Below are 22,790 nucleotides of genomic sequence, written 5' to 3'. Positions count from 1 at the left end.
TACGTATGTCGCAAAAAATTACTTTTTAAAATGAATTTTATACCCTTAATTTTTCAATTTGTTGCAATTATATTCGAGTGAAAACCCACACGTTGAAATAGACAAATTAAGAGGATTCTTATTGATGGTAGTGAAAGATATAAAACCATATATTAAGAGTATTTTCAATGAGTGACAACTTTAACTGCATAGAGATGATATAAATGGCACTCGATACTCGATGTTGTCTACTCATTGAAGTCAACATAAAAAAAAAGAGTAAATTGGACACAATTGCTAGTTTTGGCATTGATGAGTTTTTTTTCTCCTAAAAAAATATAATAAACAAAGTCTCAACTCCCAAATTGAAGAATTTGTTTGTCTTATTCCATTTTCAACTTTATTTACAAAGGTGTGAGTTAAAAACTATGATAGTGTACTTTCAAAATATTTAGGACTACTTTATTTATTAATGTTTCATAGTCCCAATTTTTTATTTATTTAATATTTCAAATCAGTTTCATATTTCTCGATTTTCTTTTTGTATATTCCTTTTTTTTCAATCTTTTTAGAAATAAATATGATTGAAGTCTAAATATTTTTTTTTATCGTGCTATATTTTAATTCAATTACATACTACTTATTTTTAACTTTTTATTTAATAACTTTTATCATTTAAATGTAAATGTGAAAATGAAGTGGAAAATAAAATAAGATTATAGTTTACACTTTTAAAAGCCGTTACCATTAGAGTATTTTTTTGTAAGTTGTCAAATAAATGATGTGAAATAATGTTATAATTAAATATTATTATAATAATGATGTAGCAAAAGTTGGCAACTCCTAGCATTGGAAATGCTCTAAGAGCAAATTTAATTGCGAAGTCGATAATATTTTGGCTTCACTTACCACCTAAGATTCTCAAACTACATCCATTGAGCAAGAACCTCCATTAATGGTAAGTCAATATCATTCTTTGCTTAACTAGGTCCCACATATCAACATCATCAAATAGAGATATTTGGAGTTCTTTTATTCACCAAATCTATAATAGAGAGAGATTATAATAATAATAAATAACTTTAATTAATATCAAAACAATCTTAAAATTATAATAATTCATACATTTTATCAATAATTATATCATTTTATAACATAAAAATAAATATCATAGTCTAAAAATACTTATATCATTCTAATCGGAAGGTGTGGTATGCAAATTAATTTTTAATATGATAGGCAATAGTAAAACAAAATAATTTAAAAATATAGATCTCCATTACAAGCAAACATTAAAATAAATAACTTGACATGAATATATAAATAAAAGTGACAAGAGTATTATATGCGTGATAATAACCTGTTTTCGAACTTGAATCTCACACGTTTTCGATTGAGTTTTAGTGTTTTTATTGTTTTGTGAGCAATTTACAAGTTCTAGAGTCAATTTGAGGTTTAAGATGTGTTTGGAGCATTTTCGGGACGTTTTGGGATCATCGTGACATCAAACGGGAGCTCAACGAATCAGAAAATCGAAGAAGAGAGATTGGCGTGTCGCACCAAAGAGTTGCGTGCTGCGCAGAGGTGAAAATCAGATCCATAGAGGTTTACGCATTCCGCGCACGTTCCGCACACACTGTCCAGCCCCGAAAGCAGTGCTCCGCGCAGATGACCATGCGCGCCACGTGATGAGATTTTCTACTCTTCTGAGTCCGTGTTTTAAAAGAAATATGAGTTGTTCATTCATATCTAATGGCCTAGATTAGTCTGAAAACATACCTTAACATGTTATATACGAACTAGAACTCTCGTAATCACAAGTTAGGTCTTATTTTAGTTTTTCTTTTTATTGTTTGGCTCGTGAGGAGAGAAGGAAAGTCGAAGAAGAAGTCATGTTCATCACCACCATTAATCGCCATCAATTCATGGTTTTTTTTTATCTTCTTCTCTTTGATTATGAAACTCTTGTTTTATGTTTTATTTATTTTGATATTGTTTTCATGGTTGGTTTTTATTTATTTTGTGTTTATGTTACTGTCGTTGCCATGAACTAATTTTTAGGAGGGTGATGGTGTAGCGCGTTTCGATTATGATTATGGATTCTTTATACAAGATCATGGTAAAAAAATCATTTTTCCTATTATAAAAAAACTATAATATTAACTAGTTTTTCTTTCATTTGTCATTAAAGTTATATAAGATGAAATTATTTAAGAAAAAAAAATCATATGTATTTAAAAGTCTACAAAATTATTCAAAATTAATGTAAGCTCGATACGAATTAAAAAATATGATTGAATATAAAATATACAACTTAAGTATATGTGGGCTAAAATGTGGTATATATATATATATATATATATTATTAATATAATAGATTTATAAGAAATGTATTTTTTAGTTTTAGAAATTTAATTTTGGGTTGGAGATAAAATATTATTTGATTTGACATAAATTGTATAATAGAGTGAAAAAAAATTTGTATAATAGAATTTTGGTTGAAAATGGTAGCTTTGTAGAGTCAATTTGCTCTACAAAGCAAATGACTTAAATACGAAATATGAAGTTACTTGCTTCAATTTAATATAATCTATTAGTAAGGTTTTTTGGACAATTATTAAAATTGCTCTAATTTATCAAAATATAAATGAGAAATTGATATAAATAAAGACGATCCAACGTTTTACAATATTCGTCGAAGTCATTAAAACAATATTATTGGTGGGTTGTTCTTCTATAGAAGCAAAATATATATATATAGAAGAGATAATTAGAGAGGTACCAAACAAGTCAGCAAAAGACTAGGCTATTACTGTCCCTTTTATTAACAATAATACAATTGAAAGTAGCATGTCCTTTCTGAAATACATTTATAATTATCTTTATTATTTGTTTTTAATATCCCTTTTTTCCACAACCCTCTCTCCTGCTCCCCACCTCACATGTTCAAAACCAACAAAATATCAGAGACCATTTCTGTCTCTGCTTCTCCAATCCCTCTCTCAAATGTGCATCACAAACAAATCCCTTAATTAACGTATTAAAAAAAAAAAGAAATCAATGGAAGAAGTGTGGAACGACATCAGTCTCTCGTCAATCCACCAATACGACAGCAGTAGAAGCCGCCACAGCCGCCAGATCTTCCCCTTCCAAGACTTCTTCTCCCAAAAAGACGACCAAGCCCCAACCACAAGTACGACAAGTCGTTTCGCAATCCAACGACCCTCGTCCTTTGCTTGCACCACTCTCAGCCTCAGCACCTCCGAGTCCGACGACAACTTTCTCGCCGCCGGCCACGTCGATTCGGAGATCCACCACGGTTCCAACAAGAAGAGGCCAAAAGAGAACACTTCTACGATCGTCGAAACCACCGATCAGAAAACCAAACGCCTCATCAAGAGCAGAGAGTCCGCCGATCGCTCCAGAGCCAAACGACAGGAAAAACCTCTCTCTCTCTCTCTCTCTTAGGGTTTCTATTGTCCTGTTTTAGGGTTTCTAAAATAAATACCCTGTTTTTTGCAGGCTTATACAGTAGAGTTGGAGCAAGAAGTTAGCCGTTTGAGGAAAGAGAATACTGGTCTCAAAAACAAAATAGCTGAGGTAAGATTATATCCACACATATATGTCTATATATAATAATGTTGGTGGGTCATTTATTTAATTTAATTAATAAACTGAATGGTTGTTGTTGCAGTTTTACATGGCAGTCCGAGTTGAGGTCCCGAAAAAGCCAAGCTTGAGCAGAACCTTAACAGCACCATTTTGAGAAGGGGTATATAACTAAAGAGGTAGAATAAAGCCAAGTATTTTTTTTTCTTTTTTTGATGATAAAAAAAGCCAACTATTATTAGTAGTGTTATTTTTGGGTGTTATTAAAGTCCGACCTGATGATAAGCTCACATCTTTTGTCGCTTACCCCAAAATTTTCCGCGGGCGACGATGGATGATCAAGTATTAGCCAAATTACCCTCCTATTCCTGACCTAAGCGTGGCCATAATATTTTATTCTTGTATTTTAATTTTGTTTTTAAAAAGTAAAAAGGTCATTTGGCTTGGTGTGTTTGTGTGTTGTGTGTGTCCTTTTTTAGCGATGTGGATTGTGATTCGTGATGTTATTTTTGGCCCAGCACTCGATTGCCAAGTCCGCCAAAATTGGTCACTTTTTAGCGGGTAAATATGTCACTTTTTAGCGGGTAAATATGTCACTTTTTTTGTGGGTAAATGTGTCAAGTAATTTTTTTTTTTTTTTTTCATCTTTCAACGTAAATATCTATGGAAGAATAAGCTTTTGCTTGTCTGTATGTGCGCAATGAGAGGACATCCGACGGGGTCTGGTCCGTTTGTTTTCTCTATTTCATTTCGAACTACGCTACTTAAACAAAAAAAAAATGTAAAATAATGTTATTTATCATAATCATTGGTATTATTTATACTGGGCCATATTAGTCAACTTTACGTTGGATATAATCGGGGCAAGATAATGTGTGGTTCTATTTTTCAAATATTTGATTCGCAATATGATCATACATAATTAACAATTATATACATATATTGGAAATTGTTGACGGAAAAAAAATGTTAAAATAATTGTCTCGCGAAAATCAAGTAAATTTTAGAACTCCAAATTTTTAGGCAAGATTATCTCATATTACAAAAGAATCCAAAAGTGATTTATAGTGCTTGAAGTCGTGTACGTGGGATGATTAGACTCACATTTTGGAAGCTTTCGAATAACCTCTCTCCAACGTGTGTAGTGGGTGGCTATTTCATAGGGTGCTCGGAATAATTGTGAAAGTGTGCGTTTTATTTAAATTTTATTTATTTCCACATGTTTTATTGTGTTGACTAGTATGTGATCTAACAGCTTATCTTCTCTTCGAAATTTTGCTCGGTAGGGTTTGTTATTACCTTATAAACGGGTTCGTTCCTAATTTTATTTGTCTTTCGGATCTATTTGACTCGGGCTCAGTGCGAAATTCCTATTGTTCTCGGAACCTCTGTGCTCATGCTCGGTTATGCAAATTATATGAGTAACATAAATTAAATGAAATTTACAAAAATAACCTTTATTGAAGTAAGAACATTAGATTTGTGAGATATATTTTACATTATAACGTGGTTTATTTTACTCTCTTTTGTAATCATTTAGAACTTCACAATCACTCTTTCTTAGCTTCATGTAGCCAAGTGTTATTGTTTGAGATTGCTCTCAATTCAAAATGATTATTTTTTTAAGTAAAATACAGTAAAAGAAGACCATTTGATCGATTGCCTTCTAGGAGAGGCGAAGCTCGGAGGAGAAATTTTGTAGTACACATAGGTGTTTGTTAATGCCGAAAAATGGATCAACACTTAGAATCGGTCGTGGTTCGATCTAGAGCAGGATTCTATAATCGCGCGGTGGTCAAACAGTGAAGAAACTCACAACCTCGCCGCCCTTGCTTCATAGAAAATAGGTTTCCGGCTACTTGCACCTGGAAACAAGAGAGAAGAGTGAGCTAGAGGGGCACATAGGGGTTTTCTCTGGCGCACGCTCTGACGCTCAAACATTAGTCCAAGTGTTACGTGAGGTGAGAGACTTTTGTTCTCCCTTAGGTATTCTAGAAAGAGAATGTGTGAGGTGAAAGAGTAATTGAGTTTTGTTAAGTTGAAAGAAACTTACCTCCAAATGATGAGATTAGAGATATGTATAGTGGAGTGTTAAGCGTAGGGGTAGTTTCATCAATTGGCTGTCATGAGGACCTCCCCCGAAGATGGTCCTGTCACTTGACTTTTTATAATTTCCGAGTCGCGGAACCTTTTATCCTTTCCACGTCGCGGAACCTTTTATCATTGTCGCGTCGCTGGTTTTCTTATTCTTGCCGCGTCGCGAGACTTCTTATCTTTGCCGCGTTGCTTGACCTTTCATCATTGTCGCGTCGCGAGTCTTTTTATCTTTATCGTCCGGTGAGACTTTTTATCCTTGCCGCGTTGCAAGACTTCTTATCCTAGTGGAGTCGCGGGACATTTTATCCTTGCCGGGTCGGCGACATTTTATCCTTACTGCGTCGTTGGACATTTTATCCTTGTCGGGTCGCGGGACATTTTATCCTTGCCGCGTCGCTGGGCATTTTATCTTTGTCGGGTAACGGGACATTTTATCTTTGCCGGGTCACGGGACATTTTATCTTTGCCGGGTTGCGATACTTATTCGGACTTGCTCTTTTATGTTGCCTTGATCCTCATTGGGCCAGGCCTAGTGATTAACTTTTTTTTTGGGTTGGGCCGTCATTTTGCGAGAAAAACGCTCCATAACATTGCTCACGCCCATAAAATGTATACGAGTTTCTCTTATTCACACGATGTAGTTATGGCTAATATTTTAACTTATTTATATTCTTTTTTGCATGTATTTATTATTCAAACGATAATCGTATTTGACCTAACGAGAATACGAGCCCAATCAAAGAAATTCATATTTGACTTTATTATTAAAAGTCTGAGACTCTTCATGAGAAATCTCCAGTCAAATGTTAAATAACGTGATTTATTTGGCCACTATTTTGATCCGTTAAAATTAGTTTTTGTTAAAAAAATAATGTATTTGTCTTTAAAAAAAATTAATAACGTTTTTGCCTCCTGAACTATGACGTCTTTAGTAAGTGACTTCCGAAACTTTAAAAATTGCATTTGCCCTCTAAGCTATGACGTCTTTAACAAGACCTATTTAATATCTATTTTGATGAAAAATTTTAGATTGACTTAATTTGTTTTTTGCTCTAATTTTTAATCATTTGTTAAAAACGCCATAGTTCAGCAGACAAAAATGTAATTAATAAAAAAAATCACAAGAGCTACGAATTCACTATAAAATAATAAAGGGTTCAGTGACTATTTATCCATATGACACGTTAAAATTTTTTAAATAGCCCACATTATTTAATTTTTGGTAAATAACTACGTAAACCTATTTACGCTGAGTAAATTTTTAATAAATATGTGTAACTAACGTTGGTTACGTCATATTTTTGAATATTTACGAAACATTTATGACTATTTACGAAAAAATTTATAAAACATTGATTAAAATACAAATATTTATATTTTCGTGACTTACTAAACATTTGAATAATAAAAGAATAAGTATTCTAGTCACGTTAAAAGTAAAAACCGAAAGAGGGAAAAACCCATCAACGGAGATTTTTTTTAATTACTCATAACTTCACCTCCTCTTATAGTTACAAGGTAATGGGACCCGATTTTTTTTTTTTTTTTAGGGAGGGCTTTATAAGTAGCCAATGATACAAGATCGGATATTTACAAATATGGGGGGTTTGACAAATATAAATATCTATTTCTAGAACCACACAAACACACCTAAGAAATAATTAAATGTGGGCATTGCGCCCGTCGAGATTCGATCCTGGTGTTACCACTTGGCCCAAGCAAGTTTGGGTATGGGACCCTAGTTTTAATAACACCCAAGTGCTGGTTAGCACCACCGTGGAAATCTGTTGGGTGGGAGTGAGACATATTTAATAGTGAGACCAATGAGAAGGGCTTCTCTTGTAATCCACATATCTCAAGGCTTCTGTTCTCTGTTTTATGTCTTTCTGAAGAATTCTGTGCTCTGACATTTTGTATTGGATTATTTACAAGTTATTCTTACGGGTGCGCACTAGATCATACTATAGTACCGTACAAGATTTTTTCTTTAATAATTTTTAGAGAACAAGATCCCTTTTCTTTAAAGCGTGCTGCTGAAGATTCCAATAGATAGGAAAACGAAAAGATAAAACTGCTATAATGAAGATTCCCTATTGACTGACGCTTTATTTTATTCAATCACTTTTCTGTAGGTCCGTTCACCCCGGCCCGGGAATTTGGGTCCCATATCCCAGATGAAAGCCCAAATTATGGAAAATAAAGAGAGAGAGATTAGTGATATTTTATCGCAAGAATAACTTGTTTAAAACTAACGATATCCCAGCTGAAAGCCCAAATTATGGAAAATGAAGAGATGGTCTTAGTGATATTTTATCGCAAGAATAACTTGTTTCAAATTGATACTGCGAAAATAGCATTTCAAAAGTTGTAAACAATTATTTTTCATGATTTATCTAGACGTTTAACATTTTTTTTAAAATTTGAATTATTGTTTAAACTTTATTCAGTGTTCACAATTTTATTTGTAAGGAAAATAATCATTTACCGTTTGAAAAAAAATGCTATTTTACAAAGATTTAAAATTTAGTAAAAAACAAATTGAAAATAGCCGCTATTTTGAAAATGTTGTAGCCTAAAACTGTTGTGTTCATAGTTTTTATAATATTTACCATACAATAACCGAGTTATGTAAGAGAAACTTTATGATATACTCATTATGATATATAATTAATAAAATCGATATTGGTACAATCTCACAATAAAACATATCTTTTCATTTTAGACTAAAAAACATAATATTCAATACTTCATATTTTTCTCTTTCAACCTCAATTTTTTAACTCAATCTTTTTTACGTCTCTCATTTTGTATATCTTTCACCTTAGAATTGTCCAAAAAGCACATTTTAATCCAATTTTTTTTAATATAAAATGAATTTTAGTTTTAAAAAGATAGAAAAAGACCACGAAATTCATCGATCGAAAAATTGAAAGAAATAAACAAAAAATGTTCTATGAAAAAAAAATAAAAAAAACTCATTATTATTCCCAATGAATATATGAAAAATCTAATATTTCGATTTAATAAAAAGTGAAGTTTAGTTGTCAAAAAAATAGAAGAAGACCGTGAAATTCATCAATCGAAAAATTGACAGTACTAACCAAAAAATGTTATTGAAAAATGCTAATTATATTCCCGATGAATGTGTAACAAATCCAATAATTTTAATCTTTGTTTCGTTTGTTTGTGGTCATCTGCCGACGTGGTACAATGACTTTGGATGTTCGGTGGCCGGTAATGCATACAAAAATTCATTCTTTTCTTCATCAAATTCGTAGTGAATCTTCTTCATTCGTTATCAATGTTTAAAGTTATTCTTGTTTAAGTTTTACTATTATGCTTTAGTTTTAAGCTTTTCTTGTTTGATTGTATTAGCTCATCAAAGGTATGGGTTACATTCAGACAGCTCATCTTCTACTTGATATTGTTCTCTTTTAATTTTCCATTGTTGACATCCATTTTATTTTAGAGTACTGCTATTCAGCACGTTTCACGATTTGAAACGATCCACTCACAACGTGACACGTGGATGTTCAGTGTCACGTGTCACGTTGTGAGTGGATCGTTTCAAATCGTGAAAACGTGCCAAAAATCATTTCCCTTTATTTTATGAGCATTGCTAAAAAGTTGTGGGTTCCACAGAAGCTAATATTGCTTACATTATGCCACATCAACGTTGATTCTCGCTAATGCGCTTATGTTCAGCATTTCCGCCATTTAATTCGAATGAAACGATGGCTCGATCTACGATTGAGATTGAGTTCGTTCCACTAATATTATATTTTTATCTTATGATTTTATTTTTATTGTGTAAATGAAATTTTGGTCTTAAAAAACAAAAACTATGGTATGCAAATGTAGAGATTTATTTCGATTGCAAGCAATAATTTTTTCTAATTATATAATATGGCTACTTGGTAGTGGAGCACTAGGTTGGACTTGAACTTTGATTGGTCATTAATTCGCAACGTGGAATTTTGAATATCTAGTTACTTACCACTCACCAAAAAACAAAGCCTGTTTACCACTATAACTTTGTGCCTGGTTATTTTTCGCTAAATATGCTAACGTGCCTAATCTGATTTCCGTAGTGCAATGCCTGTCATCACTCACCATCCTATATCCGCCACGTGTCAGAAATTCGCTGCAAAATAATGATCTCAAAGTCCGTCATTCTTCAACAAGCTGATAATCATCATTTACATATTAACCAACAAATAAAACACTACTCATTAATTAAGATCATTCCTAAACGTATAATATCGTTCTATCACTTAGACAAGCAAATCGAAAGAAGACAAGAAAGCCTACATTCAAATGGCGTGAGGTAGTTCGGTTGCCAATCTGTTACAAAGAGATAGTCTGCTTTGACGTGACATTTACATACACTTTATTTTATAAACACCACGTATATACAAATGTAGATATGTGCATTAATATTTCATACAATCAGATTAGCAATTGCGCACTTTGAGTCTTGAGATTTGTCATTGCGCGTGAGGGATAACTTTCCACCAAATCTATATCCAAACTAGAAAATATATCAAATCCCATCTTATATTAATTATGTATTTTCTTCATCTATATATACATATTAGTAGTGCATGAACATGACATCTCAACAATTGTGCATCACAGTCAAATAATCAAATACTAAACAATGGTGATGAGCAAGGAGATTTTGTGCTCTCTCTTACTTATTCTGATCTCACTCGTGGGTTACACTAAAGCTGCTAAGAAAAACGACAATGAGATTTATGTCGTTTACATGGGAGCTCCTTCGTCAACAAATGGTTCCGTACTAAGAGACGACCATGCCAAACTTCTCTACCCTTTGCTTAGACGGTATTTTAATTAGCAAACGAAAAATAGTTATAACATGCTCTATTTTTTTTATTGAACGAATTACACGGATTATAATTTATCAATTATGTCACATTTTTTTTTTTTTTTTTATGCAGGAACGGAAATGTTGTGGTTCACACGTACAGGCACGGGTTCTCGGGATTCGCGGCGAGATTATCGGAAGAAGAAGCGAATTCGATGGCTCAAAAACCGGGGGTTGTGTCGGTTTTTCGAGATCCGGTGGTTGAGCTTCACACGACGCACTCGTGGGACTTTCTAAAGTACCAAACGTCGCTCAAAATAGACGCCTCTCCAAAACCTAACCGCGACGCATCATCCAACGGCTACGACGCGATCATCGGAATATTGGACACCGGAATTTGGCCGGAATCGGCGAGCTTCGACGACAAGGGAATGAGTCCTATTCCGCCGCGCTGGAACGGCACTTGCAAGAAAAGCTACGACTTCAATTCAACCAATTGTAACAAGTATAATCTCATTTCTAAGCTACAAACATATTTCTACACCTATGTTTAAATTCTTATTTAATAGCTTTTTAATGTTATGAAAGAAACTAATTAATTCTCTTTTATATATAAATAATTTAATTATTATAATCGAATTTCTAAGATAAAAACATATTTCTACACCTATATTTAAATTTTTATTTAATAGCTTTTTAATGTTATAAAAGAAACTAATTAATTTTTGTATAAATAAATAATTCAAACTATTTTGATATTTTACCTTAAACTTAAACAGAGTAAGATAAAAAAAAATATAGAAGAATTCTAGAGTAAATTTTTAGACAAATTAGTTTAATTTCTATGACTTAAAAAAAAATATGACCTTGAAAAGTACACATACATGAAATAATTAACTGAAATGTTTTTAGAGTAAGATGTATATGTTTTAATTTTTCTTTTTAAATTATATAAAACTAAACTAAAGTTATAAAAATTAATATAAACGTTACAAAAATCAATAGGTCGTCAAAGATGATTTTACTCCAAAACTTATTTGAGATTTAAAAAAAAAAAAAATTGATATAAGAAGCAAAAAACATAGAAATGTATGTAATTCTTGGCAACTGTACAACAGGAAGTTGATCGGAGCGAGGTACTACAACAGCGGCGGTTCGTCGGAGTACGCGACGGCGCGGGACAAGGTGGGGCACGGCACCCACGTGGCATCCACGGCGGCGGGGTCCACCGTAGCGGGCGCGTCTTACTACGGGCTGGCGGCGGGGACGGCCAAGGGCGGTGCGCCAGCTGGCACGAGGATCGCGATGTACAGCGTGTGCTCGCCGGAGGGTTGCGCCGGCTCCGCCATCATGGCCGGCTTCGACGACGCCATGGCCGACGGCGTCGACGTGTTCTCCCTCTCCCTGGGCGCTCCCGCCGCCTTCAGCCCTCCCCTCGACTCCGACCCCATCGCCATCGGAGCTTTTCACGCCGTCGAGAAAGGGATCACCGTCGTCTGCTCCGCCGGAAACAGCGGTCCCGCTCCGACAACCGTCTCCAACGCCGTGCCGTGGATTCTCACCGTCGGAGCCACCACTATCGATCGGGATTTCGAGTCCGACGTCGTCTTTGGTAATGCTAGTGCTGGTGATTATCATGCCAACGTCATCAAGGTGTGTACGTCGACATGATTTTAGTAGTTATTTTTATTTTCAAGGGAGAGACAATTTTTTTCCAGTGTAAATAAAAAAATAAATTATTTAAATAATAGTAAAAAGAATAAAAAAAAATTATATTTAATTTCCTTTTAATACTATTACTAGAGTTATTTTCACTTTAAATTTGTATTCTTTTTTATTCTGTTTCTTAGAAATGGGTAAAAAAACGGTTATTAAAATTTACGTTTAATTAATACATTAGACAGTAGATGGTAGCATACGATTGATTTTGCTTTCACATACTAAAAGGGATAAGATATGTGGAAAATTCATTCAACAATTAAATTCCATAGGAAATTTGCAAAATACAAAATCCAAAAAAAAAAAGGGCCAAGAAATCATATCATGGGATGCAACTAATTAACGTATTTGAATAACTTGCTGATTTTATAGGGAGGAGGAATAAATTTCTCTGCCCTCCAGAAATCAGCAGTGTACCCTTTAATCCATGGAAAGTCTGCCAAGAAAAATGACTCCGACTCCGACTCCGACGATGCTTCAGCCAGGTGCATATAAAATAACAGCACTAGAGATGAACAATTACATAACACATTTTGCTTCGAAAATAACGTAATTTCTTCGACTACTCAGCGATTGTGTAGGCTATATGATGGACGAACGCAAGGTGAAAGGGAAGATTGTGGTGTGCGAAAAGCACGGCAGATATTCGGCTTTACAGAAAATGGAGGCAGTGAGAGAACTCGGTGGCGTTGGAGTCGTCATCATCGACGACGAAACCAGAGACGCGGCCGAGAATTACAAAGAATTCCCAGCCACCGTGATCAGCTCAAGCGACGCTCACTCTATCCTCGCGTACCTCAACTCCACAGCCAACCACGTGGCAACTATTTTGCAGACTCTCACCGTGCCCAACTACAAACCAGCGCCTTCCGTCGCCTACTTTTCTTCCAGAGGACCTTCCTACGTCACCCCCAACATTCTCAAGGTTGATTTAAAAAAAAAAAAAAAAAAAAAAAAAAAAAAAAAAAAAAAAACACCAAAGTCTTGATTCATTGTTGTTTTGTGCAGCCTGATATTTCAGCACCGGGAGTGAATATTCTGGCGTCGTGGGTCGGCAATGACTCGGAGAGCGGTTTGGAAGGAAAAGAGGCTCCGCTTTTCAACATCATCTCCGGAACTTCCATGGCTTGTCCTCACGTCTCTGCTGTGGTCGCCAAGGTTCGATCTCTACACCCGACTTGGAGCCCTTCTGCTATCAAATCCGCCATCATAACTACAGGTCAGAATCCAACTCCGCGTAGAGATGACACAAACGTGACGCGAACGATTTGGGTGAAAAAACTTTCATTTTGGGTGATTTTGCAGCGACACAGACCAACAACTTGAAAAAGGCGGTGACGACAGAGTCGGGGTCGGTGGCCACGCCCTACGACTTCGGGGCCGGGGAAGTGATGACAGAGGCCTCGTCCGAGCCGGGACTAGTTTACGAGACCAGCACCGAAGACTACTTGAATTTCTTCTGCTACCTCGGTTACGACGTCAAGAAGATCAAAACCATTGCGAGGGCCGTTCCCGGAGGATTCGCTTGCCCTGCCGACCTGAGCTCCGATCAGATTTCGAACATCAATTACCCTTCGATCAGCGTCTCCAACTTCAACGGCACGAGGAGCATAAGCAGGACTGTTACGTACGTCGGAGACGCTGCAACTGTGTTCACTGTGACTGTGGAAGCCCCGATCGGTATAACCATCAAAGTCGTTCCCAGTGAAATGCAGTTCAAAGAGAACAACCAGAAGATGAGTTATCAAGTGAGTTTCTCTGCTGCCAAAGCCGCCACAAAAGGACCTCTGTTCGGCTCGATTCTCTGGACAAACGGGCAACACAACGTTCGCTCTCCTTTTGTGATCACCACTTAAAAAGCTAGAATAAAGAAAAGCCCTGATATGTTTGCATCTAAGTTACTTTGAAGTTGGAATAAAAAAAAAGGCTCGTTTTCACTATGTATGAAAAGTGCAGATCAGATGTCTAATCCAAATCCCCAATATGAAAAGTCAAGTATTTGGTCACCCACAAAGAAAAAAATGGACCACAACTAGTAGCAGTAATATAATATTTCTATTGAAAGCACGATGATTGGTCGATGAACAGAATTACCATTAATCACATTCATAGAAACAACAAGAAGAGAGAGAGAGAGAGAGAGAGAGAGAGATGATCCAGATAACATCATTGTTCTAAAATGTAGCAAAAGAGGGCAATACATACTAGTAGATAGATATGGATTTATAATGTGAAACCGGAGAGGCTTTTTTTTTCCCACGCAAAATAGAAACATCATTCACTTCCCCTATTATATAATAGCCTCACCGGAAATGTAGAGCACAAAACAACATTTTTCTTCTTTTTTTCATCTTTCAAACTTTGGTCATAAAATAACACATCACTCGAAAGCCCACTGGTTTTCCCGGCGAACCTCCTCCTCTTCCTCGGGAGTGAAGTCGTTCTTGATGTTGAAAGTCTTGCGGATCTCCTCAGGAGTTTTGCCCTTAATCATGTCCGCCACGGTCTGGCAAGTCAGGTCCAAAAGGCTCTTGATGTTCAAATAATTCGCTGCCTATACACACATAAAGTCATTCAAGCATTTTCAGACATCACAATGATATATAACTATGAACAGCTATAAACGATTACAAATTATCATAAACCCTCTGTGTAGGCCGATTCCAATGAAGACAAGCACAATTGAAGTGACAACCGAACATAGTAGAGAAACCGTTCCATTTGCAGATCCGTCTCTCGACTTCAGCCAAACAGTTTTAATTCTTCAACCAAAAGTTTCAAAACTCAATTTAAAGCAGAGAGAGACAAGAATTGACTACTATTTCGTTTGGAAACTCGTCTAGACCTAAAAGCCCCAAAATAAAAAGACCTAAAACACCGTAGCCAAGCTACCTGCGATGCAACGGAATCACAAGACACGCGAATCAATCTAAGTTCTGACCAATCCCTAGCGGGATTAAACTAATCCTTAATAATAAGAATCACGGATCACAATCAAAGAAAACCAAATAAGACGAAACCCTAGAAATTCGAAATCGGGGAAAGAGAAGAAAAAGTACAGACCAGGATGAGATCGAAGAGCGTGGCCTGATCGACCTTGACGAATTCAGCGTCCCAGGCCTTGAGGTCGTCCTCGGCGGCGGTGGAGGCACGATCGTCGGCGGCCACGGCTGCGGCGGCGCCGGTGGACTTGGGAGGAGAGGCTGAGGAGTCAACGTGCTTCTTACAGTACTCGATGACTTTGGAGAGGATCTTGCTGGTGACGTTTGGGAGAGGAATTCCGTTGTCGGCACAGTCGTCTTCGATCATGTGCTTTATCGTCTGAGACTCGAGCGCCACCGCTTCCTCGACTTCGAAAGTCTCTCCGTCGGAGCTCTTCAGCGTTATCTTCTTTCCCAAAGACATCTTCTCTGCGAGCGAGATCGGGAGAGGAGAGAGAGAAGCACAACAATCCAAACAAAGGCGAAGAGACCGATGATGAAACCAGCAAACCTAAAAGGTGGATTGATTTTTTTTTTTTTTTTTTCTCTCTTTCTTTATTTTATCTATTTTCACGCGCTTTATATGGCAGTAATTGGGGGTTCTCCTTCCAGAACGTTCTGTCGTTTAGATTTTGAACGTCACCAAAATGGGCTTCCATTCAAACAAAACACGGAACTGCGTCTCGAGGCTTCACTAATTATGCAGACGACTTGGACACGACCCCACATGCAAACGAATTTTCTTCTATTTCACTCTTTTTATTTAATATATTTAAATAGAAATTTAAGACAATCGTGATATTCGTTGTATACTAATCTTTCAATAATTTTTATGGAAAACATCGAGAATATCCTCGTGTTTAATCGAAATGCGAGATTTATCCTCTCTATTTTTAGAAATATCAAACATATCTCTTCAGTTCAATATAAATGACATATGTTTTCCTAAAAAATATTATATTACAAATATCACCATTTTCGTTTATTTTTTACAAAAAAACAATTTGAACTCTCCAAAATACCCTTAATGAAATAATTTTTTATTTTCTATTCTACAAACCAAAAAATTAAATTAAAAAATTTCTATATAAAAAGTTAGGTTTCTTTTTATAAATAGAGATTTTGATTTTTTTAATAAAATAATAAATAAATATTTATTTTGTTAAGAGTAGTTTGGGGAGTTCAAATTATTTTTTGGGCATTGTAGCGAAATAGCCAAAATAAAACTATAAAATTTGTTTCTAGCCTATGTTTCACAACTTTTAAGCAAATAGCCAACATGATTATGTGGCAATAATTAAGGTCTTATTTACCCTTATTTATTAATAAATTCGTCATTTTCTCTCTCCTATTTTTTTCCTACACTTTTTTTTTACATAAAAACTTCAAAAAACCATATCTATCTCATATGAACTCGAAATTGAGTGATTACAAATCCTACGGATTCGTGATGCCGAGATCTTCAAAAATAGATCCATTGTGTTTGATGAAAAATAATTTGTAATACCATAGATGTAGAAAAATCTACCTTAAATATGAAAATAATTGAAATTTTTTGAAATTATCAAAAAATAAATGGAAATGTAAATATGATGCATTAAAAATAATTTTTATCAAACACAATGAGTCTATTTTTGAAGATCTCGATGCCACGAATTTGTAGGATTTGAAATCAGTCAATTTTCGAGTTCGTATGAGAAAGATACAAATTTTTGAAGTTTTGATGAAAAAAAAAATTATTTGAAAATAAATAGGATAGAAAAAGTGACGAATTTATTAATAAATAAGGGCAAATAAGACCTTAATTATTGCCACATAAGCCATTTGGCTATATCCTTAAAAATTATCAAACATAGACTAGATCCAAAATCACATGTTTAAAGTGGCCTAATTAGTTACAAATCTCTTATTTTTTTGTAAAAAATAAATGAAAATGGTGATATTTGTAATATAACATTTTTTTAAGGGAGGTATATGTCATTTATATTAAACTGAAGGGATATGTCTGATATTTCTAAAAATAGAGAGAATAAATCTCGCATTTCGATTAAACATGACGGATACTCTTTATATTTTCCCTAATTTTTATAGAGAAAATAATGGCAAAAAATCACTAAACTCTTACGTTAAAAGTTCAATCTTCATTTTTTTCGACAGGTAAAATCACTAAACATATTTATGGTTGCACCGTTACTCTTGAATTAAAATCAAAGATTCAAATTAAATGATGTTTTAACAAACACGTTAAACAAATATAAATCAATTAAATAAAAAAAATAACTAATTAATTCAAACTAATATATATCATAAAACAATTAAAATAATGAAAACAAAAACATTTCGAACAAAATTCCTAAAATCCCAAACAAAACAGAGAGTTGTATTACAAACACCAACAAACAAAGCCCTTTAACAAACACAACTAAAACCCATAAAACATCAGAACAAGTAAAGCATTCCCATACCGAGATCAATTACAAAAAGAGTCAATTGAAACTTAAAAATACGAGTTTGAAGTGCCGCAATCACGCCTTTTAACGAATTCTTCTTCTTGATAAAACCATGGATCTGTTTGGACCGGTCGCACATTTTAGGGTCTTTCCAGTGAAAAAACCTGCACCCACCTTCTTCCCGAGAACATTATTTGCCGTCACAAAAAAGAGATTAAAAAATTGCAAGATACAAGCTTATACATTTTTCTTGATGCATGTGTAGAACCTCCTTCTAAGATTCACGCTGGTCCACGATGCCCACTCACCCACAAAAACGCCGCAATCGAGCATATCTTCCATGGCTGAGAAAATCAAGAATTCGAACTCGCGATTTTCAGAGGAAGTAGAAGTCAATATTTGGGATTTAGGGATTCAAAGAAACAACTTGATTTTATTTGCCTATTTAAAATAAGTTGTTGGTGAATTAAATATCGTCAATAAATGGTTCAATACATTAGTGGTTGGACGAATTAACCACGATTTTGACACGTCGAGTTCCGTCATTATGTACCGTCAAAAGGAGTAACGGTGAGACAAAAAACAGACTTTAGTGATTTTGCGCGTCGAAAAAAAAATGAAGACTGAACTGTATTCAGCGTAAGCGTTTAAGTGATTTTTGCCGTCATTTTCCTTTTTTAAATAAATAAAGTATCCGTCAAAATGCTTTATATATTATTATTATTATTTTTTTAGGAAAATCGGTGTGGTTTATTTATTAATGGCCCGACTGTACTTTAGCCAAATCAGCATGAAGAAAAGAAACATTACATGAGGGTGGTTCATTCCACCAAGCAGCTGGAAACTGAGAATTAAAATTACATCGTGCAAGACAATGGGCTACCGAATTGCCGCTCCTTCTAGTAAAATTAAAGCTTGAATAGCTCTACTTTGCAAGAGCTTGAATATCATTAACTGTGAATCCTTCCTCTGATGCAACCAGCTCTTCTTTGCGCAGGAGGTCGATAGCCGCTTGCGAGTCCGACTTTAGAACACATGGGACATAACCCGACGCGTCGAGCTCCGCTTGACCTTGCTGAAACCAGCGATGAAGTTCCCCGCATAATCTCTTATGCAGCCCCTCCCCCATCTTCAATCCTTCCTGCGGATATGCCGCATCGACATTCACCTTCCACCAGTTTGTCTCTGGAGGAGACCAATTGCAATTGTCCCCCCGGCTTGTGAATTTTCGGGCGTTATCCAGAAAATCGCAGGAGATCGTCAACCAGGATATTAGCGCATTGGAATAACTGGTTAAAGGTGCTCCTGTGGTCATGGAGTTGTTTGTTCCTTTGATTCCAAACGTCCCACAGTAGGACCGCGAGGATGAAAGCTTCTTTATCCGTCAACCTCCCAGCCACAGTCGTGAGGATATCTCGAAGTTGCATGTGAGGGTTTAGCTCTCTGATAAACTCGCAAGGCGAATTGGTCCAGGCGTCTTCCACCAGCGGACAGAAGATTAGCGCGTGAGCGGATGACTCCCACCCACAACCACAGAACTGGCACCCCGAACCTATTGAGATATGTCTCTGAACCAGGTGTCCTCTTGTGGGCAACACTTCTTGGCACGCGCACCAGAGAAGGATCTTAACTTTGGGGAAAGATCTTAACTTTGAGGGGAGCACAGTCGTGAGGATATTTTTATTATTATTATTATTATTATGAAAATGAAGAATAATAGTGAGGGAAATGACATCAATTAGTAGCAACTTTGATACTTTAGACTAAAATAGTAGCATAATATTATGTTTTTGGACACTTTTACTAGTAACTGTAGACTTATATAGTTGTTAATTGTAGACTTGTTAGTCTACAGTTTACGACAACTCTATATACTTTAATGTCTACAGTTACTAATATAAATGTCTAAAAACATATAATTGTTATTATTTTGGTCAAAATCATAAAAATTGCTAATAATTGAGGCAATTTCCGTGATAGTGACGTGATTTCCACTAGTATTTGTTGTCATTCTCGAAGGGCCCGTGGTAACATAGCATCGGACAATGTCGTGAGGACGCTGATCCAAACGAGACACTTAAACCACCAACTGTTTAGGTTTCCTTTCAACATCCAACGTATTTGATTGTGTATGAAATATTCAAATTCATATTAATTCAGAATTAACACCTTTAGTGACAATAGTGACGTTAAAGATATCCAGTTGACTACACCGAACCTCTCACAGAAAGACGTTGGTTGTAATTATCAGCTGTAACCAAGACTCTCTCTCAGGGAAGAGAACAGGGAGGTTCAAGGGCAAGGCAAAAATTCATCCCAACTAACTCACTACTCTACTCATCATCATATAATAAAGCGTATCATATTGATGTGAATCAGTACCTAAAACAGCTATAAAGGACAAGGTATCAAAGAGACCAATTGGAGCGAAGCATGAGGGCTGTCACACTGCTATTCCCATCCTTGATATAAGCCACACCAGGCTTCACGCTGAATCTCTTCCCCGGGTAGAATTTCATGTAAGTCTCGACCTTAAACTGTTCGAAATTTCTAGGGCCTTCCTTGGTCCCGCTGAACTTCATTCCCCATCCAAACGAGTCTTCGCAGTCGTCGGAAAGACTCAGAGCCCATTTCAGGTGTTTGGGATCCGAGTCTTTCGTCTCAACCCAGCCACCGATCTTCGTGTACTCGTCAACTTCAGCCTCGACCATGAGGGCCATAGAGCGGGTCGATGAATTCCCTCTCGAGCTCAATCTCAGTTGAGGGACCACTAGCTCGTCGATCGCTACCTCGTTGTGGGCTTCTTCTCGAGTGTTTTGAGCACCGAAAGTGAAGGAGAACGGGCCGCGATTGGCGGGCTGAGGCGACGAATTGGGAACTTGGAGGAGTCCCAGAAGCGAGAGCTTTGTTCCTCTTGGTAATTGGATAGCGATTTGCCCGAATGTTCCGAAGCAGCTTTCGGAGCGAGGCTGAGTCCCGAGTCCGGAGACAAACTGAGCCAGTGAACCTACCACGTTCGATTTCTTCACCATTACTCCGATCGCGCTTCCGTTTTGCTGACTCAGAAGGGACGGTGCGGAGGATGAAATATCACCGAGTCCCTTTCCCTGACAATTCAATGAACAAAAATGATCATAAATCCAAAAAAACAAGTTTATTAGTTATGGCAGTATCGGATGAAGTTCATACCAAGACACTAAAACTTCTTTAAACAAACAGAGTTTAGAACAAGTGTCAATCATTTAGCCGAATACCTATCCATTAGTCATGTACAATCAATTTCGCTTACTTTTGTAACAGTAGTAGAGAAATGAAGGGCAGTACAGAGCTTCTTCAGATACATAATCGGAGGCTCTATACAGATTTCCACTAATTAATTGGAAAAACTGGAGAAATTATGATCATCCACCGGACAAGCAAGTTTATTCGTAAATCATGTACAATTGATTTAGCCTATACAGATTTCCACTAATTGGAGGCTCTATACAGATTTCCACTAAACAAACACAGTTTAGAACAACTCTAAAATCATTTAGCCTAATACCTATTCGTAAATCATGTACAATTGAGCTCGCTTTTGTAACAATATCAGAGAAAATGAAAGGCAGTTCAAAGCTTCTTTGGAGTCGTTAGCTAATACCTATGAAAATTTCTGAACACTAAGCTAATGCCTATCTGTTAATCATGCACTTGCAATGCTTAAATTCTAGCTCAGTTAAGAACAATAACACAATTTTGAAAGTGAAACCTGGTGCGAAGGATTCGTGACGATAGCAACATCACTGCATTTCCCTCCCATCGGAATGAAGAAAGTTGATAGCCAATCACCGAAATTTCCTGCGTACAACACCTTAGCCAGAGAGAGATTGCTTCCGTGGCCTTCAAACAGGTCATCACTGCGGTGGTGCTTTTGACCGCCGACGAACTCCACGACGAGAGCATCGTTGTCTCTGATCGTCGTCTCGAAGCTGAACCTCGAGTTGAGTCCAGTTCTGATCGCATTCGAATCGAGACTGTCCAGTTCGTCGTTGCGATTCGTGAACAATCCGCCCAAGAAATCGACTTCACCACTGAAAATCGTCCCGACTTCTTGGAACGGACTTCCTTTGGCGGTCTTGTACACAGAAAGAATCCTCTCAACCTTGTCCTGTCTATCCCTGAGCTTCATCAAATCCGAAAACGCCTCTCTCTGCAAACGTTTCAGTATCTCAATCTATACACAAAGGAAGCCACACATAAGTATGAATTTTGGTTGCTTGATAAGTATCATCTAGGTGAGAGATAATGAAATACCGGATTGCGGCTTCGAGCGGGAGATTCACGGCGGCGATGAACCACGCCGTCGAAGAAGTCGTGTGACCGTCGGCCGAGAGCCTTGAACTTGTCCGCCATGAAAGCTAGAGGATCCATTTCTCGAACCTCGAAGATTAGTGCAGTAATAAAACCCTAGAAGAGCAACTGAGCGAAGCTTAAGCGAAACGACAGTTTATTCTGAACAAAGAAGAAAAAGAAGAAGAATTGTTTGGAATTGGGATTTGAAAAGTGTGGGCGGGACAAAGAACGATTATTGGTTTTTCCATGGGTAATGAAGACGATGGCTATTTCCGAGAGACGCTAAGACAGTCCTTTGATGTTTATTAACGACATCGTTTTGCTTCTACCTCTTTAGATTTGGGCCAGATATAAGTCTACACTTGGCCCATGATTCTTGGGCCTGCAATATTTTGACGTATATAGAAATGGGCCAACAATAGGGATCCTAACTATGTCGGTTTCAAATGACAAAGGAAAATTTCACAAATAACTCTATGACGATTCAAAGAATAGTTCACATTTTAAAAACTTTTATAAATGTTCTTCTTTTCTTCTTCTAATAATTGTCTTATTTCGTAAGTTCTAATATTATTGTCCTGTGACCTTTCCATGTCTCAAAAAACCCCCCCAAAATAAACCAACACGTGTACACAAATCATAACAAGTGTACCAATACAAACATCCGGAAATAAAGGGCAGAATTAGTATAACGAGCATAGTATTAATTTGCAGTGGCGTGCAAACCTTATAAATAACATGGAAGTCTATAACAATAGCTACTTTTGATATTCTTTCAAAAAATAAAATATTCTT

At 36.3% G+C, this 22,790-nt stretch overlaps 4 protein-coding genes across 4 annotated transcripts; 2 read left to right on the top strand and 2 right to left on the bottom strand.

The window, feature by feature from the left end:
* The first annotated feature begins 2,788 nt into the window (after positions 1-2,788).
* LOC149392497 (protein FD-like) lies at positions 2,789-4,393 on the top strand. Its single transcript, XM_089618743.1, has 5 exons — positions 2,789-3,418; positions 3,503-3,579; positions 3,674-3,767; positions 4,107-4,149; positions 4,259-4,393. Exons 1-3 carry the CDS (start codon positions 3,040-3,042, stop codon positions 3,743-3,745), a joined length of 528 nt encoding a protein of 175 aa, XP_089474869.1. The 5' UTR covers positions 2,789-3,039; the 3' UTR covers positions 3,746-3,767; positions 4,107-4,149; positions 4,259-4,393.
* A 5,899-nt stretch (positions 4,394-10,292) lies between these two features.
* LOC149392496 (CO(2)-response secreted protease-like) lies at positions 10,293-14,172 on the top strand. Its single transcript, XM_089621341.1, has 7 exons — positions 10,293-10,530; positions 10,647-11,018; positions 11,632-12,166; positions 12,605-12,717; positions 12,803-13,157; positions 13,241-13,451; positions 13,538-14,172. The coding sequence occupies exons 1-7, from the start codon at positions 10,346-10,348 to the stop codon at positions 14,086-14,088; spliced, it is 2,322 nt and encodes a 773-aa protein (XP_089477467.1). The 5' UTR covers positions 10,293-10,345; the 3' UTR covers positions 14,089-14,172.
* Positions 14,173-14,302: 130 nt separating this feature from the next.
* LOC149392495 (SKP1-like protein 1A) lies at positions 14,303-15,780 on the bottom strand. The gene is made up of 2 exons (XM_089621342.1): positions 15,296-15,780; positions 14,303-14,786 (listed from the first exon to the last, which is right to left on the bottom strand). The coding sequence occupies exons 1-2, from the start codon at positions 15,635-15,637 to the stop codon at positions 14,613-14,615; spliced, it is 516 nt and encodes a 171-aa protein (XP_089477468.1). The 5' UTR covers positions 15,638-15,780; the 3' UTR covers positions 14,303-14,612.
* A 4,193-nt stretch (positions 15,781-19,973) lies between these two features.
* On the bottom strand, positions 19,974-22,263 carry LOC149392494 (GDSL esterase/lipase). The gene is made up of 3 exons (XM_089618629.1): positions 21,957-22,263; positions 21,412-21,876; positions 19,974-20,770 (listed from the first exon to the last, which is right to left on the bottom strand). The coding sequence occupies exons 1-3, from the start codon at positions 22,071-22,073 to the stop codon at positions 20,072-20,074; spliced, it is 1,281 nt and encodes a 426-aa protein (XP_089474755.1). The 5' UTR covers positions 22,074-22,263; the 3' UTR covers positions 19,974-20,071.
* Positions 22,264-22,790: the final 527 nt, after the last annotated feature.

This window comes from Urtica dioica, chromosome 7 (genome assembly GCF_054948205.1).
Source record: "Urtica dioica subsp. dioica isolate 48M chromosome 7, U.dioica_male_clone48M_v1_H2, whole genome shotgun sequence".
NCBI classification, from domain to species: Eukaryota; Viridiplantae; Streptophyta; class Magnoliopsida; order Rosales; family Urticaceae; genus Urtica; species Urtica dioica.
The sequence above is the reverse complement of the archived record's forward strand: the minus strand, read 5'-3'. Positions and strand labels throughout refer to the sequence as shown.